Below are 18943 nucleotides of genomic sequence, written 5' to 3' on the forward strand. Positions count from 1 at the left end.
GATTATATGACTCACATGACAAGCAACTATTCAATCTCCGTGCAGCCTTGATGTGGACAATAAGTGATTTTCCCGGTTTGGGAACTTTGCTTGGCTGGAATGTGCATACTGGGTTGGCCTGTCCTGAGTGCAATTTTGATTCTGTGCCATGTCGCCTTCCACACAGTCGCAAATGGTGTTTCATAGGACATCGACGGTTCCTTGATTCCAAGCACAGACTTAGATTGCAACGGATTCGCTTTGATGGGAAACAGGAGAAGAGAGATCCTCCTGTTACTTTGTCTGGTATGGATATTTTGCGGCAGTTAGAAGATGTTCATGTCGAGTTTGGTAAGAGTGTGGATCCCGAACGATTGGGATGACGATCTCGTGGGACATCTGATACGCAACCTATGCAATGGCGGAAGAGAAGCATATTTTTCACTCTTCCTTATTGGGAATCTAATTTGCTACGACACAGTTTGGATGTTATGCACATTAAAAAAATGTGTGCGATAATGTGCTATATACGTTGCTCAATGAAGCTGGAAAGTCCAAAGACCATCTAGCAGCTAGAAAAGATTTACGGGCCTGGGGAATTCGTGAAGAGGCTTGGCCTGATGAAAACGACAAGTTTCAGCCAGCTAAATTCACCTTGACAAAGCAGAACAAGGATATCTTCCTCTCCACGTTGAAGAACATAAAAGTACCAGATGGATATTCTAGCAACATCTCAAGGTGTATCGATCTGTAGGCTCGAAAGGTTACTGGGTTGAAAAGTCATGACTCTCATGTTCTTATGCAACAGTTACTTCCATTGGCCTTGAAAAACACACTTCCTTCTGATGTATCGGTGGTTTTGGTAGAATTATGTTCATTTTTCAAGAAGTTGTGTGCGAAGGTCTTGGTAGCGGAAGAGCTTGATCAACTGCAAAATAAAATTATTCTTACACTTTGTCACTTGGAGATGATATTTCCTCCATCATTCTTTACTGTTATGGTTCACTTGACTGTCCACCTTGTTCGAGAAGCAAAGGTTGCTGGCCCAGTTCACTATCGATGGATGTACCCTATAGAGAGGTACTAGATTATCTTTTATTCCCGCCTCTTTAAATTTCACATTGTTCTTTCATTTACTCGTAATTATTAATGCAATTTTAACTTACAGGTACTTGGGAAAATTAAAATCATATGTTAGGAATAAGGCATGGCCTGAGGGGTCAATAGCAGAAGGTTATTCCGGAGATGAGGTCCTAACTTTCTGTTCGAGGTACTTTGATGACATGGAGACATCTTTTAACCGCCCGCGTCGCGTAGATGATTCTCCTCCTGGTCCTTCCACGTCAACTTTATTTCCTCCTGTTGGGAAACCAGTTGGAGGATATGAATTCTTCAGACTCACTCCTACAGAGAAACTCCAGGCACACAGACACGTTTTGATAAATTGCAGCCAAGTTGAACCCTTCATGCAGTAAGTATATATATCATATAAGCTCACTAGCTTTTACACTTTATATTTGTTTCTTACTGACTCTTCTAACAAATTACACTTTACTATAGTGAGTTTAGGAGTTATCTCAGGCGTCAGCTACGGGGCCGTGCGCGTTCTGCTGACATTGATAAAAGAGTCCACAAAGAGTTTCCCAGTTGGTTTACACGTCGAATACGTAATGACAACAGCCCATACATAGATGAATTCAAAGCTCTTTCTCTCGGTCCGTTAGACCATGCACGAAGGTTTACCGCGTACAATGTCAACGGCTTCAAGTTCTGTACGGTTGGACGTGATCAGGGATTGCTCACACAAAACTCTGGAGTTTGCAGGACATTCAGAACGAGATGTTATGCTAGCAGTAGTGATGGCGATATGCGCTTTAGAGGCGTCACTTACTATGGAAAGCTAATTGACATTATTGAGTTGAGTTACCAGCTTTTTACCGTGACACTGTTCAAGTGCTCCTGGGCAAATACGACAACTTCACGGGGACTCGCTACTGACCATTTGGGCATCACCTCAGTTAATTTTTCTAGACTTATTCATACGGGGGCATCTGAAGATGATGAGCCATATATCCTTGCTTCTGAGGCACACCAAATTTACTATGTCGAGGACGAGAAACATAAAGACTGGAATATGGTCGTTCACCTCAAGCCACGGGATCTTTATGATATGGGTGATGGTGACATTATTTACGACAGTGAACCCTTCCAACCCTCGAATTTTGAAGACTTCTTTCCTCAAGGAGATGATAATTTGCCAATTATCAGGTACACGTCTTTTCTTAAATTATTTAAATAATTAACTACTAATTACTAATTTTTTCCAAATACATTATAAATTTAACAAATTTTTTAAAATGTGTCCTTTCAGGCCGGATGATGATGGAGAATAGCAGCATCCAAAATAAATTATTTAAAAAATTTTCCGTCCATAAATACATATGTATAAATTAAAATTCGTACAGTTTTTTTAAAAATAAAAAAATTTTAATTTGTAGCGGTTACATAACCGCTACAAATTTATTTTATGAAGTTGTAATTTGTAGCGGTTATTAACCGCTACAAATTTATTTTAGAAAATTGTAATTTGTAGCGGTTTTTAACCGCTACAAATACATACATATAAATTAAAAAATAAAAAAACTAAATTTGTAGCGGTTAATAACCGCTACAAATATAACCGCTACAAAATACTAGCGCTTATATATACGCTAGAAAATGAATAACAGCTACAAAATGCAATAAAACGCTACAAAAACACCGCTACAAATGTGTCGCTGATCTCTATAAATACCATATCTTCTCTACATTCATTTACTCCATCTCTTTTCTTTCCTCTCCTATTCTTCTTCATAATTCTCTCTTTTTTTCTTACTATCTCATATGGTAGTTTTTTTCTCTTTACTGTATGGTAAGTGAATTTTATTTTATAATTCATTGTATCTTTTATTTGTTTTTATTTAAAATTTACTAACATATTTATTTCTCCTTTCCTTTCAGATTTTTCTTCTCCACACTTGTCATGCCCTCCTCAACTGATTCAAATACTCATCAACCTAATACTATAGGTTCAATATTACAAAATATATCATCATCAATTCAACTATCTTATTAAATATTCAATTAAATTATCTTATTAAATTAAATTCACTTCTTTTGACACATTCATAATTTAATTACATATTTTTTATTACAAAATTTAAATATATAAAATGTAACATATAACTAATTATACAAATTAACAAAAATTCTTCAACATAATTTATTTAATGATTTTTAAAATTATAATATGAAAAACTATAAATTTTTTTTTCTGGCACGGTAAAAATTTCTAGCGGTTCTGAACCGTTAGAAATATTTCGTCAAATTCAAATTTTGCGCCAAAATTTCTAGCGGTTCAAACCGCTAGAAAATTTTTTGCCGCCTTTCCTAAAATTCAATTGGCGGGAAAATTTATTTTCCAAAACATTTCTAGCGGTTATAGAACCGCTAGAAATTTCCGCGTGCTACTGAAATTATTTAATTCCCGGCAAAATAGATTTGGTTTAGCAGGTTTCTAGCGGTTATAAAACCGCTAGAAATTTTTTTCCGGGACCATTTTCTAGCGGTTTTCTAACCACTAGTAATGTTTCCCCTTCAGATATTTTCTAGCGGTTAGAAACCGCTAGAAAGTTTCTATCGTTTTAACCATGATGTGTAGCGGTTGAAATAACCGCTAGAAATTTTTTCTTGCACCTGTTTTTCTAGCGGTTTCCTAAACCGTTACAAATTTGATTTATTGCGGTTAAAACCGCTAGAAATGTATCACTCTAACCGCTACAATTGACATTTTTTTGTAGTGTTTCAGCAACAACACTTTGTTGTTGTGAAAGTCGACCTTTAGTGGCGACTCCTCTTTGTCCCTCCGAATGGGTCTCAACAATTGTCGTTGGAGCGACGACTTGGTGGTTACAAAATATTGGTAAAATTTGATTTATTTGTAGTGTATATAGAGTATGTGGATACGGATGATACCATAAGCCAATTAATATAATGCAGCATGTGTTTATCACTTGTTTAGTGTAAGTAATATATTGGATAATTTTATGTACCATGATATCCCTTATACGTTAAAATGAATTCAATTTGGCTTTATAAGATCGTACATTTGACACCTAACCAATGTCTTCTTACCCTAAACACCCACATATTTTGTTTCACACCATTTTTTTAGTACAAATTGTCACACGCCACAATTGTCATCTTTGAGCATTGATTGCTTATCTTGTAAGCTCTCAAATTAATTAAATAGATTAATTCTATATATTATAGATTGGTCAACCTAGGTCGTTTCTCTCTATAAGAAGCTTCGTTAAAATTTTAAAAACATTGCTTATCCCGTTGTCAATTATTGAAGAAATGGAAAAAGGAGAAAGGCAATTTATCTGGGGAAAGCATGAGAACTCCCATAAATGGCATGCCATGAATTGGGAGACTCTTTGTAGACAGAAGGAAGAAGGTGGGTTAGGTATCAGGTCCCTCAAGGCTATGAATGATGCCTTTATACTCAAATTGCTATGGAGATTCCTTCAAGAACCTAACTCTTTTTGGGTTTAGGTACTAAAAGGAAAATATGATAGAGAAAGAGGACAAGGTGAGCCAATATTGACAAAACAATCTGACTCAAGGTTGTGGAAGGAATTAGGCAAGTTGTGGGAGAAATTTGTCATGAATATTGAAGTAGGACAGAGTAGGAAGCAACAACCAGAAGCTAAATGCAAATGGAAACTCACTAGTAATGAGGAGTTTTCAACGGCAAGTGCATATAAGTGGATCAAAGTAAGGCAAGAAAGAGGGCAACGGAATCAGTGGGATAGGACCTGGAAATTCAAAATCCCTGAAACAATGAGAATGTTCATGTAGCGAGCTATGCACAATAGACTACCAACGAAGGTCCTGACCAGCAAATGGGACGGGGGACAAGGGTGGTGCCCAGTCTGCAACAAGAAAAACAAGACGATACTCCATGCACTCCGAGATTGTCCCTATGCAACACACATTTGGAGACAACTAGTACAAAGTGAGAAGAGAGTTAAGTTCTTTGGTCAAGCTTGGTCAAAGTGGCTTGAAAGAAATAGCAGTAGAAAGGATAAGGTCTCAGAAAAAATAAGATGGGCTGTGTTATTTGTAGTGGGATGCTGGAAAATCTGGAAATGGCGGAACCTATGGGTCCACAACCAGGACTTTGAACTACCGTTCAGGCCAGAGAAAATAATTCAAAGGTATCTAGACAACTACCACCATAAATGGGGGGAAAATATGTGGGATACGGCTGAAACATATGTGATCAATGGGAGTTGGCAGCCACCAAGATCAGGCTGGTGTAAACTGAATACTGATGGAATGGAGCAATGAACGGCTGGAATGGGTGTGAGGGAGTGATGAGAGGAGACAATGGCGAATGGCTGGAAGGATTCACAATGAGAATAGCTGAATGCATTGTAGGTGAGGCAGAAGCAAGGGGTATCTTGGAGGGATTGGAGCTTTGCTGGAAGATGGGTTCAGGAAAATAGAAGTAGAGAGCGATGCAAAGTTAATTGTGGAGGCTATCAAGTACAAAAGAAATATTGAAGGCAACTATAACTCGTTTGCTAGCATTCATGAGATGTTAAATCTAGAATGGCAAGTTCAGATCAACCATGTGGACAGAGAGGGCAATTACTGTGCTGACAGAACGGCCACCATAGGATTGGAACAATTTAAGATAAAGATTTCCTGGAAACTACCCGCGGAGGACCTCCAAAAGCTGTTACGTGATGATCTGCTGGATTTTGAAGTTTTAAGCAGTAGTAGAATTTAGTAGCTAGTGCTTTCTCTTTTTTATTTTCTTTCTCTTTCTTCACCCAAAAAAAAGAAAAAAAGAAATTTCATCTTCAAGAGTGAATATACATATACATATGCATTAGCATAAAAGTTTTAAATGAATATATTTAAATTTCAAATAAAGGATATTTTATCAAACAACTTTTTTTTGTCTAAAACAAGTTTTATCAAATGTTGCTAACAACCACCATGACCACCGGCCACCCCCGTGATCAATTTTAACACCTCTTGCATCATCACCTCCATTATCGTTACACAGGATTTTTTTTCTAAAAATAAATAAATTATATAATAGTTTTAATTGAATATATTTAATTTTTTTGGTATACAATATATTTAATTTTAAATAAAGGGTATATTCATCAAAAAGTTTATTTTCATTCTATGTAGGATCATATATAAACAAATATAGGATAACGTTAATTTATATAATACATTCTATACAATGGAATGCCAAAAACATAATATAATGTTAAATTTTTCCAAATTATTTCCTGTCAAGCTTTATGTCCACATGGTTTAGGCACATGTTCATTCCCATTTTTATGAGCCAATATCAGCTCGCATACTTAACACCATCATATCTTCCCACTGACCCATGATATTTTCGATTGTATTCGATTTAGATTAGAACATAATCTTATATTATTACCTCGTTCATTAGGTTTCTTCAAGCCTAATTCATATAGCCGGGTCAGACTAATAAATGAATAAACCGATTCTTTGACTGGTTCGGTTAAGAGTTTTAAATAGGGGTCAACTGAATTGGATTTTATATATTTTTTCCGATCTCGCTAAGTTTGAAATAATCTTGCTTTGAATCAAAACAAAAAATAGCAGTTTGTTCATTTCATACTTTAGCAAAAGTATTTTATTAAATTATGTGTGATTTTATACATGAATATTTCTTGTGCTAGTAGATTAATGCTTTTTTATTCGAATATTACTCCTTTCAGTGTGTGTATATCTGTGTGTGTGTGTGTGAATATTTCTATATTTTAATTAAATTATATTATGTCAATCACGATTTAGTTGATCTCGATTCAACTACAATTACTTTACTTACCCTTGAATCACTGTCTTTTAATTTAATTATTGGTACAGTTTTTAGTAACTTGAAAATAATATCCTCCTGGTCTTTTAATTTGTACCATGATATGTAGGTAATTAAATGCATTATGTTACATCCTGAAAAATCCATCATAGTGTTATGAGTTAAAAATCTTGTTACAGGCGAATATGAAAAATAGATGGAAGGACAAAATAATTTTTGATGTGAAATCCGATAAGATCCAGACTGATAATTTTAGAATTATCAGTTTAGAAAGAACAAAATGAGAAAATTTGAGAAAGTTTTTAGAAAATTGTAAAAAAGTAAATTAGAGGATTTGGAGTCTCAATGAAGGCCCTAAAAGTAAAAATGGTATGAAAAAAGATTATTACGGAATTTTCTAAAAACTGAGGTTTTTCAGAAGAAATAGTGAAAATCGAATAAAAATAATTATTACAATCATTTAGATGCCTCAATAATTCCCAAAAAAAAAAGAATAATTATCTAAATATTTATTGGAATTTATAAAATTGGTCTCAAGCCCTAGAAGTATGTGAAATTATTTTAGAAAATTTATTTCCAAAAGTCTTACCGGTAAAGCCTTGTTTGGGAAAACTTCAAAATAAATAGTTAGAAATGACAAAAAATTCTAGAACTTTCCAGATTACATGCTTATATTAAAAAAAGGATTTTTCATGAGAAAAATCTAATTTTAGAGGCCTAGAAAAATTACAGAGAGTTACAAGTAAATAGTAACTGATAAGCTTTAATATTATTTGGAATTAATATTTTATTGTTAAACTAAATTTTTGAAACTTTTTAGATCAAATTGGGTCCCATATTGGCTCAAGAAAAGTCCAAAATTTTGGGTAAGAGCCTGGTCCAATAATTAATTTGGATTTAAACCCAATTTTCACACAAAAATCAATGGAATATTCTTGGAATTTTACACATGGCATGATATGAAAATTTTAAGCATGTGATGGCAGCTAAGTGTCCCCTTAGGTGGCAGCTTCACGTGCCTAAAATGAGAGGGGAAGAGCATATTACTTGTTCTACAAATACCCCCTAAGTACACTAAAATAGGCAAAAAAAATTGACAAAATAGGAGAAGTGTTGTCCAAGTGTTTTTTTGAGCTTGGGAACTGATCTTAGTGAGTGTATTTGAAAGAGAAACCACTAAGCTTTTTTCCTAATTTTATAAAGTATATCTACAATTCTCTAACTCTAACACTATTAACAAAATATGCTCACATTAAAATCTTAAATGCTGATATTCTATCAAGTATTGATATATTAGTTTAATTTTAAAAATAATTCTCTTTCAGTTGTAAATATAATACTCATTTTATAGTATAATTTATACTACAGAATGGTTATTATATTTAGGAAATGAGTAATTTATAGCATCTTATCATTTGGAGACAAATGATATTAGAGTTAAAAGGAAAGAGTTACTCATCTGGTCCTATTTATAAAACAAAAACACAAAGCTTTTCTTAATCCTATTAATAAGTCATTTCATTAAATTTTTAGTATTAATATACTACCTCTAGTCTTAATTATAAAACCTTGTTTATAGCAAAAAAGGTCTTATAATTAGGACCAGAAGTAGTATTATTTTTGTTATTCATTTATTAGAGTATAGATAGTGATTTTTAAAAAAAAAGTGTATTTATTAAATACAAATAAAGTTAGAAAGTTATTACTCCTCCAATCCTTAATATAGGACTCATTGAACTAATTTAATTAGATTAAGGAAATTAGGTAAGTTAGTTAATTATAAAAATTATGACACGTTTTTCTAAAATACCATAATCATCTTTCTTAACACCCTCTCTATCTTCTACTTGATTATGGTTGAGGAGTATCTATAGGGGTAATTTAGAGAAAATTGATAAATATAAGAAATGCGTCTTATATTTAGGACCAAAACCAACTCAGCAATTAGGTCCTATATTAAAGAAAAGTTAATGCAATTTAATTTTTTTTAGTCTGTATAAAACACGTTGAAAATGCTTTATAAATAATATAAGAAAAAAGAGGGAACTAAAACCTTGTAAGTCAGATGAGTAATGTGGATTTTTGCTAATGAATTAACAAAACAGAATATTAAGACCAAGTGGGCACTGTGAGCTGTGATCAATACATATTGATAAGCGTATATACAAAGAGACACTGCGTTGCAAGAATACTATTTTTTAATTCTTTATTCAACGCGGGGTGGAAACTCACGTGTAAGAAGTACCATCGATACTACTATTAATGAGATCCTAAATGGATGGCTAAAGAAAGAAAAAATCCCATCAGTACCTTTTTTCTTTTTTTTTTTTTGGCCAAAAGATCCTACCATAGGATATTGGCTAGCACCAACAAAATAAACTATCTCTATAAATATATATATATATATATTTATATGATTGAAGGAGCATTTTGATAATACTATATGCTACCAAGGATATTTAATATAAGTATATAACTAATTAGATTTAAGTATATGTTTTCAAAATAGATAAAAGATTCGTATAATAAGGACAAAATGTAAAGGAAGACAGAATATTTTAATCTTAAGTTATATTATATCAAGTACGATTTAGATGATCTCTATTCAACTACAATTAGTCTGCTTACTCTTGAATCGTTGCCTTTTGATTTAATTATTTGTTCAGTTTTTAGTAACCTGGAAATAATATCCACCCGGTCTTTTGTACTGCACAGGATCATATATAAACATAGGATAACATTAATTTATATTCCACAATATTCTATAACGTTAAATTTTTGCAAATTTTTTCCCATCAAGCTTTATATCCACATAGTTTAGGCACATGTTCATTACCATTTATAAGCCAACATTCATTCGCATACTTAAAACCATCTCCTCTTCCCACCGACCCATGATATTTTCGATTATATTGGATTCAGATTAGAGCACAATCTCATTTTATTTCCCAAGGTATCTTGTTCATTAGGTTTCTTCAAACCCAATTCATACAGCCGGGCCAGACTAATAATCGAATAAACTGATTTTTTAACTAGTTCGGTCAAGAGTTTTAAATAGGGTTGATTGAATTGAATTTTGCATTTTTTGTTTCCGATCTCGTTAAATTTGAAATGATCTTCTTTTGAATTAAAACAAAAAAATACATTTTGTTCATTTCATGCTTTAGCAACAGTATTTTATTAAATTATGTGTGATTTTATACAGGAATATTTCTTTAACTGGGTAGATTAATGCTTTTTTATTTGAATATCACTCTTTTCAGTGTGTGCGTGTATATGAATATTTTTATATTTTATTAAATTATATTATGTCAATTACGATTTAGTTGATCTCGATTCAACTATGATTAGTTTACTTACCCTTGAATCACTGTCTTTTAATTTAATTATTGGTACAGTTTTTAGTGACGTGGAAATAATATCCGCCCGGTCTTTTGTATCATGATATGTAGGTAATTAAGTGCATTGCGCTAGTTCAGTGCTTCTTTCGTAATTTTATAAATATATCTACAATTCTCAATTTCTAACACTGTTAACAAAAAAATGCTAGCATTAAAATCTTAAATGTTGATATTTATAAAATATTGATATATTAAGTTTAATTTTTAAAATAATTCTCTTTTATCCTAAATATAAAACTCATTTTATAATATAATTTATACTACAGAATGGTTCTTATATTTAGGGAATGAGTAATTTATAACATCTTATCATTTGGAGACAAATGATATGAGAGTCAAAAGGAAAGAGATACTCCTCTGGTCCTATTTATAAAGCAAAGAGAAAAAGTTTTTCTTAATCCTATTAATACGTTATTTCATTTAAGTTTTTAGTATTAATATACTATCTCTGATTCTAATTATAAAACGTCATTTGTAGTAAACGAGGTTTTATTATTAGAACTGGAGATAGGTATTATTATTTTTTCTTTCATTTATTATAGTGTAGGTAGAAATTTTTTTTAAAAGTCTATATATTAATTACGAGTAAAGCTAGAAAGTTATTATATTTTAATAAAAAGTTAATGTAATTTAATATTTTTCTCAAAATATTAAGACCAAGTTGGCACGTTCACACGTGCCTTGTTCGTGAGTTGTGATCCATGCATAATAATAAGCGTATATACGAAGAGACATTGAGTTGCAAGAATATTATTTTTTAATTCCTTATTCAACGCGCGAGTTGAAACTCAGGGTAAGAAATACTATCCATACTATTCCCTTTTGGTCCTAAATATAAAATCTATTTTATAATGTAATTTACACTATAAAATAGATTTTGTATTTAGGATGGGAGAGTACTATTTAATATGATATTCTAAATGGATGGTGAAAGAAAAAAAAACCCTATCATGTGATCCTATCTAATATGAAATAAATCTCATCGTAATTAAGTGCATTACGCTAACTTAGTGCTTTTTCCCGAATTTTATGTTATGAAGTACATCTACAATTCTTTAACTCTAACGCTAGCAACAAAAAAGTCTAACATTAAAGTCTTGAATGTTGATATTTTATCAAATATTGATATATTAAGTTTAATTTTTAAAATAATTTTTTTCACTTCTAAATATAAGACTCATTTTATAATATAATTTATACTACAGAATAGGTATTACATTTAGGGAATGAATAATTATAACATCTTATCATTTGGAGACAAATGATATTAGAGTTAAAAAGAAAGATATACTCATCTAGTCATATTTATAAAGTAAAGAGAGGAGGTTTTTCTTAATCCCATTTATAAGTCATTAATTAAATTTTTAGTATGAATATTATCTTTTGTTCTTCATTTATTATAGTATAGATAGTCATTTTTAAAAAAAAAATGTATATATTAAATATGAGTAAAATTAGAAAGTTATTATATTTTAACGAAGAGTTAATACAATTTAATATTTTATTTAGTCTGTGTAAAACATGTTGAAAATGCTTTATAAATAGTATCAAAAGAAAAGAGGAAACTAAAACCTTATAAGTTAGATGAGTAACGTGGATTTTTGCTAATGAATTAACAAAACAGAATATTAAGACCAAGGTGGCACGTTCACACGTGTCTTGTTCGTGAGTTGCGATCAATACATGATAATAAGCGTATATACAAAGAGATATTCAGTTGTAAGAATATTACTTTTTTAATTCTTTATTCACTGTGCAAACTCACGTGTAAGAAATCCTATCCATACCACTATTTAATATGAGATCCCAAATAGATCCCAAATGGATAGCAAAAGAAAAAAAGAAATTCCTATCATGTGATCCTATATAATATGAAATAAATCTCATCATATGAAATAATATAACACTATACTCCTATGTAATAAAAGATCCTACCAATCTTTTGTTTTTGCAAAAGATCCTATCATATGATATTTGCTAGCACCAACAAAAGAAATTATCTTATATATAGATATATATGTATGTGTGTATGATTGAAGGAGTATTTTAATCCTATTATATGCTACTTAGGATATTTAATATGAGTATTTAACTAATCAGAGTAAATTAAAAAATTATATACATTAGTTAATTGTAATAATTTAAAAAAGATCTACCAACGAGCAGTTGGTCGAGCTGGTAAGTGCGCTCGCCCCCCGTAAGGATGAGAACGCGTGTTCGAATCCCGGAAAGTGCTCTCGTTGGGAGAGGGGACAACCACCACTGGAAAACCGCAGCACTCCTACCTCTCGAGTCTGGATTAGTCGGTTGCCAATAGTTTCAACGTAGAAAAAATAATATATACGTGTTAACTAAAATGAATAAATATTACTTTTGATCCTAATTATAAGACCTTATTTATAGCCTACAGACGAGAACTTAATATTACAACCAGAGGTGGTACCATCTAACTTATAACTCATTCGCATATACTAAAAAGCTGATTCAATTCGTCGGATTTGTTTTTCCAAATGTATGCTTGGGATCAAAATTTTTTTCCTATAAATGACTTGTAATAAGTAATTGAGTGTTACGTAAGATAAAGTGAATTAAATTTGTATATTTAAAACTAAAGCTATAGTATTATTTTAATGATGAGTAGCTTCCTCCCTTCCCTCCAAACCCAGCTTCTCAATTCAAACTCCTTTATATTGAACCCATACATCTGCGCAACTCTTCAAAATCCTACCATTCCCGACGCAAAGCATAGTTCAATCTTCGCCAAGGAGCTTATCTGTGAAATCTCGGGCTCTTCCCGTGGTTTCAAAAATGCCATTGAAGGCTGTTACTGCGTCCGCAACGATGGCCGAGAGTACCAAGACGTGTCACGCTGGTGAAGCGAAGGGGTTTGTGGAGGAGATGAGGTTTGTGGCAATGAAATTGCATACCAAGGAGCAGGCTAAGGAGGAAGAAAAGCGTGCCGGTCAGATTGAAGAGCAATCATTGGACAAGTGGGAACCCACAACTGAGGGATATTTGAGGTTTCTCGTGGATAGCAAATTGGTCCATGATACACTGGAGAAGATCATCGATAATGCTTCTTTTCCCGCTTGTGAGTTGCATCTATGAGTTAATTTTGAATGGTTACTGATATCTATTGATGATCTGATTGTTACTACATTGTTAATTTTTTCCCCTCTCATTCTGCAGTATGTTGGCTAACTGTTTGTTTTTATCCTATTTATGATTAGTTCTCTCTTGCATTATGACAGAGCAATAAGGTTATGCAATAAATCCATCTGGAAATTCTTTTCGCCTTTTTTCAAGCTTCCTTCTGTTATAACTTTGGGATTTCAATATACCACTCCTGCCCTGTTTTGTAAGTGAATGTTATAACTTATGGGGCTTAGTCCATACACACTTCGAGGTTTGCTCTAAAATAATAAGAGTTTAGACAGTTAAAAGAACTATCTGAACCACGTGAAAACCGGCTTACTCTTTCACTCAGCCTATCGAAAACAACTCTGAGTAACAAACCCTTATATTTGAGACTTTTGTTCTTTTCTGTTTCTTCTTTATATTTTCTTGTTTTCGAATAATTATTTCTGTTATTTATATTAGCCATTTCTAGCTTTTGGTGCTTGCATGACTCATAAGTCGGTGTTCCTTGATGTTCATTTACGTGAAGTTTCCCGTACCTTTATCTTATCAGTTCTGCTTGCTGGATGCTGAAATTCTTAGTTTCTTTCTGTAGATTCTGAATTCAGATATACGGGATTGGAAAGATCTGCGAGCTTGGCAAAAGATCTGGAATGGTTCAGGGAGCAAGGTCATACCATTCCGGAACCTTCTTCACCTGGTCTTACTTATGCACAATATCTTATTGAGATATCTGCGAAGGATCCCCAGGCCTTTATTTGCCACTTCTACACCATATACTTTGGCCATTCGGCCGGTGGAAGGATGATTGGGAAGAAGGTAACTGATCATAACTATGAAAATTGTCACTAGTGATTCAAGGTCTATCACGATGCTTTAACAAAAACTAGCTGGTTTAGAAGTCTGTCTTGTGGACTGGCATGTTTATAGTAATACAGTATTATTCAAATGGTTCTTTAGTCCATCTCCTTTAGCATAGTCGTCATGATCATCACTTTGATTTTTTCCCATTAGACATGATTCTGAATATGAAAGGTCGAGGGAGATGAGAAAATGAAGTAGGATAACCGTCTAACCGTCAGTATACAGTCCTTTTTAGAGTCTTGCAGCAAATTTACTATTCATGATCTGTTTTTCTACCTTACCGTGCCAGGTTAACCCAACTGAGTGTGAAAGATTGCAAGAAATTCCCAATTCATCTGTGTTATTAAGAAGGACTTGCTATGCAGCAATAAGAACGGAACTCAACTGTTTTAGGTTTTTATTTCAGTGATTTTATAGTCAATGCTATTTAATCCTTCTATACTCAGGAGTCATCGCATTATTCCATTTTCTTAGTTTTTAGTTCTAATCTGCAGGTAGCTGAGAAGATACTTAACAACAAGGTGTTGGAGTTCTATAAATGGGAAGGTCAGATTTCCCAGCTGTTACAGAACGTGAGGGACAAGTTGAATAAAGTTGCAGAAGTGAGTTTCTTGTATCATGAATCTTTACCTGCTTACCCATAATTAAGTCCTTGTGACAATTGCAATAGTTTGTTGTTCTATTGTCTATAGATTTCTGTCATGTGTGGAGTTCACTGGGTGACAACCCCAAAAAATAAAAAATAAAAAGACACAGAATGGAGTCTTTAAGTACAAAAGCTGATTTATTTGGCTTCTTAAACTGCAAGGCAATGAAAATTGAATCAGATTGGCTTCCCTAGTTCTTGATTTGGTTTAGTTGGCTCAAAAATCATCTAACAAAACAATTGATAAAGATCGGATCCAATTGCTTAAAAATCAGGGTAATATATTAACATCCAGCCATTTTATTTAAAAATCATCTTAAAAATTTTGAAATCGGAAAGGCTCATATCTTTATGGTTACTTGTTATCAATCTTTTTTTTTTTTTTGCAATTAAAATTCCGAAGTGATCCTTGGAAAAATTCTTTTTCTATTTTGCTTTTGTATATTTAATATTATTATATTTTTAGGCGTCCACACACTACTAATTCATCATATTATGATTATAACGACGACAAAAGTTTTGTATAAGATTTCGATTTATTTTTAAATTATATAAAGTGCCGTTAATCTTGAACGATGGTTTTCTGTATTATCATTGTTGTTTGAAAAAAAAATTAATAAGTTAGTCTTTGTGAATGTTTTGCTAATATTTAAAAAATTTCAATATCTAACATTTTCGGTGAAATTGACCATTTTAGGATTAGAAGATTAAAATGGAGTATTGTTGTGAGGTCTCACAAAAGGAATGTAATTATCAAAAAGTCTGAATGAACTCCCTCCGTTTCTTATTATAAGAGACACTTGATGCTTATGTCATGTTCCTAATATAAGAGACACTTACAAGTTGTCTCTACTTTTTTGTGTTGATTTACTACTTACCCATATTTATTATCTCCAACTCACACTCTCTCTCCCTTCCACTTCTCTTTCTTTTAATAATTTAATTGTTCTCTCTCATGCTCTCTCTCCTTATTAATGAGGGCATTTTTGGAAAAAAATTATACTTTTATACATTAATTGTTCTTAACTAACTTTAACTGTTTTTTTGATCAACGTACTTCGTTTATTGTCTCTTATAATAAGGAACGGAGGGAGTATATAAGAAGCTAGAATCTGTTGTCGTTTTTTGCACTGGAGGTGTTATTACAAGTTGCTAAATTATTGTAGGACTTTTTAATAAATACATTCCTTCCTTTGGACCATAAATGATTTCTAAAATTAAAAAATATTTTATAAAATTAAGGCATCAGAATAAAATCTCATTTTAAGGTAAAAGGCTAAAAGGAAACCTTTGCGATTAATAAACCATGAACTAGTTGAAATGTTAGCACTTGTTTAGAATGTTTAGTAGTAGTTTCTTAATCGTGAGTTCGTGATTTACGAAATAGGAAATAAATATGTGAGTGAAATTTTGTCTCAATTTATATAAACATGCTCACAACCATTTAATATAAGCAGCGGGAAAAGATGAGTAATTAAGAACGTCTTTTTTATTGCGGTGACATGTGATCAATGTATGTTTAAACCTTGAAGAAAATTTTCTTGGTTGCTTACTTGGTATTCAAGTGGAGATAGTTCAAAAAAAAAAAATTGCTCAATGGTTTTTGTTTCAGGGATGGACCAGAGAAGAAAAGAATCATTGTTTGGAAGAAATTGAAAAATCATTCAAGCTTTCACGCGGGCTTCAGGGTCTGATATTAGCATCATGATAATATTTTAGTGCTCTGATATTTGTGTAATAATATTTGTGATTATTGTTGAAGTGATGGCTAAAGCTTGGAACATTGTGTGACCTTCATACTATGTTATTTTCAATTAATAATGTTGTCATATATTTGTAATTATTCTGCACGTTTACAGCTCTTTCTTGAATATGTAAACATTATTTTAATTAACAGAAAATAAATATGTGAGTTCCTATAGCTTCACTTTATTTTTAATTTAGTTCTTGTAGATTTTTTTTTAACTTTTTTATTGGATCCTTATAGTTTTTCTAAATATAAGTATTGATTCTCATGCTCATAATATTTTAATTTATAAGATAAACAACATTAGTTGATGCTGATGTGACTCTCATTTAGCATGCACCTTAATGAACGTTGACCACATGAATAATCTAATTATGATCGAAATCAACTTCATTACATATAGATATATGTATGTGTATATGTGTGTGTGTGTGTAATGATTGTTATGAGTACAATGATTTTTTATTTTTACGTTGATAATAAACAAATTTTTTTAAGCCTCTTTTTTATTTTGTATGTCATGGAAAGTTACATGTCATTTAGCTACCATCCACATCAATGCTAATAAGTGTATTATTAGCATATAGAGACTATTGCTTATAATTGACAAATCTGTAGGAACCCAAAAAAAAAAAAAAACTACAAATGATTCTCTAATTTGTCAAAAAGCTTTACATAAGCAATAAACTGTTGATTATGGAAATAAACGTCTCACTCTCATAGAAAAGAAAAACACAAGTTTAAATTTTTGAAAATACATTTGCTAGGTAAGAATGTTTTGAAATCAATTAGTCTCAAAGTCAAAATCACTTGTAATACATGTGATTAAATTTTAAAAAAAAACTTACATAGCAATATACAACCATACAAAAGATTCAACCTGACAGTTAAAGCAAATTAAACATGTCTCGGGGTAAGCAATCTCTTCCTTGTAAATGTAATAAAGCCACATAACCAAAGAATGTTTAGGCAAATTATACTTGAAAAAATCTCAAAAAAAAAAACACTTGAAATTTTAAAATCCCAAATCAAGAATGATTACAAAAATGTATTGTCATTTATTTATTAAATGTTTTCAATTATTATTAAAATGCAGCAAACAAAACTAATTTAGAATTTTAAAATTCAAATATATTTTTTTTGGGATTCTTCCATTGTACTTTCCTCACAAAAAGAGATCGCTTTTATGAAAATACCATTTACTATTGTGAAAGCCTTGTGCAAATTTACTCCTCAAGTGGATGAATTGTAATAAATTCTCAAGGAAATGTTTGTTTTTATTTTCCGTGATTCATTAATGGTATATTTTGTACCTTATTCTTTTTTTTTTAACCATAACGTGTACTCTTATTCTCATTTTAGGAGTTTATAATGAATATAAGGACTCTGTTCAATAAATTAGAGAAGGCTCTGAGAAAAATAAATGAATTATATTCAAGTAAGAACTAATAGATATGATTGTGATGCCTAATAATATTTTTATCAATTCTAATTTCATTCATCATAATATGTACTCAAATTTTTGAACTGGTATAACAAGAATTTTTTGAAATTGCTAATGGCTGGGGGTTAAGAGGATGCATGGTATCCAATAAAAAATTATTTTTTCAACTTTAGTTAGTTTTTTCCTTTTTATAGAAAATTTGAGAAGTGTGAGGTGATCATCAGTGATAGTTCGATTATACGCTTACACTTTAACTTGGATAATGCAACATTCTATTCTAGATATAAATCTTATCTATAAAAACTCCTAACAAATTATTAAGATAAAATTGTTTTTATGCTTACCTATAACTATATTTTATATTTAATATTATGTATAAAATTATACATATCTATATTATTCGATTGATAATGACACAAGATGTATGCATCGTTACTTCTAATTTTAGGAAATTTTATTAGTATATTGATTTCGTAAATATTTGAAATAAAATTTTTAATGAATAATTAATATTTATAATTCTGTCACTTGTCGCTACCCTTATCATTGTTTTGTTCCGTTTCTATATGGAAGTGCATGTATTTCAAATGAACCTAACATGAGAGCTGGTAGCTCTTAATGTGGTTCCGACTCAGCTTTGGAACTGTATTTGGAGAGTACTAAATTGTATTGGTTTGCTCATAAGGAGTGTCTGCAAATTGCAAAAGGATCAGAGCTATTTCTCCTTTCCATTCTGAGTGTGTGCTTTTAAAGAAGGCACTTTGTTCAGCGATCATTTTTCAGGCTTTGAAATCTTCTTAGAAACTGA

At 31.7% G+C, this 18943-nt stretch overlaps 1 protein-coding gene across 1 annotated transcript; it reads left to right on the top strand.

The window, feature by feature from the left end:
* Positions 1-13104: 13104 nt before the first annotated feature.
* On the top strand, positions 13105-16652 carry LOC114756467 (heme oxygenase 1, chloroplastic-like). Its single transcript, XM_028945412.1, has 4 exons — positions 13105-13387; positions 14030-14253; positions 14793-14900; positions 16557-16652. The coding sequence occupies exons 1-4, from the start codon at positions 13105-13107 to the stop codon at positions 16650-16652; spliced, it is 711 nt and encodes a 236-aa protein (XP_028801245.1).
* Positions 16653-18943: the final 2291 nt, after the last annotated feature.

Source organism: Neltuma alba, unplaced genomic scaffold, assembly GCF_004799145.2.
Source record: "Neltuma alba isolate B1F8T4 unplaced genomic scaffold, ASM479914v2 tig00010413_pilon, whole genome shotgun sequence".
NCBI classification, from domain to species: Eukaryota; Viridiplantae; Streptophyta; class Magnoliopsida; order Fabales; family Fabaceae; genus Neltuma; species Neltuma alba.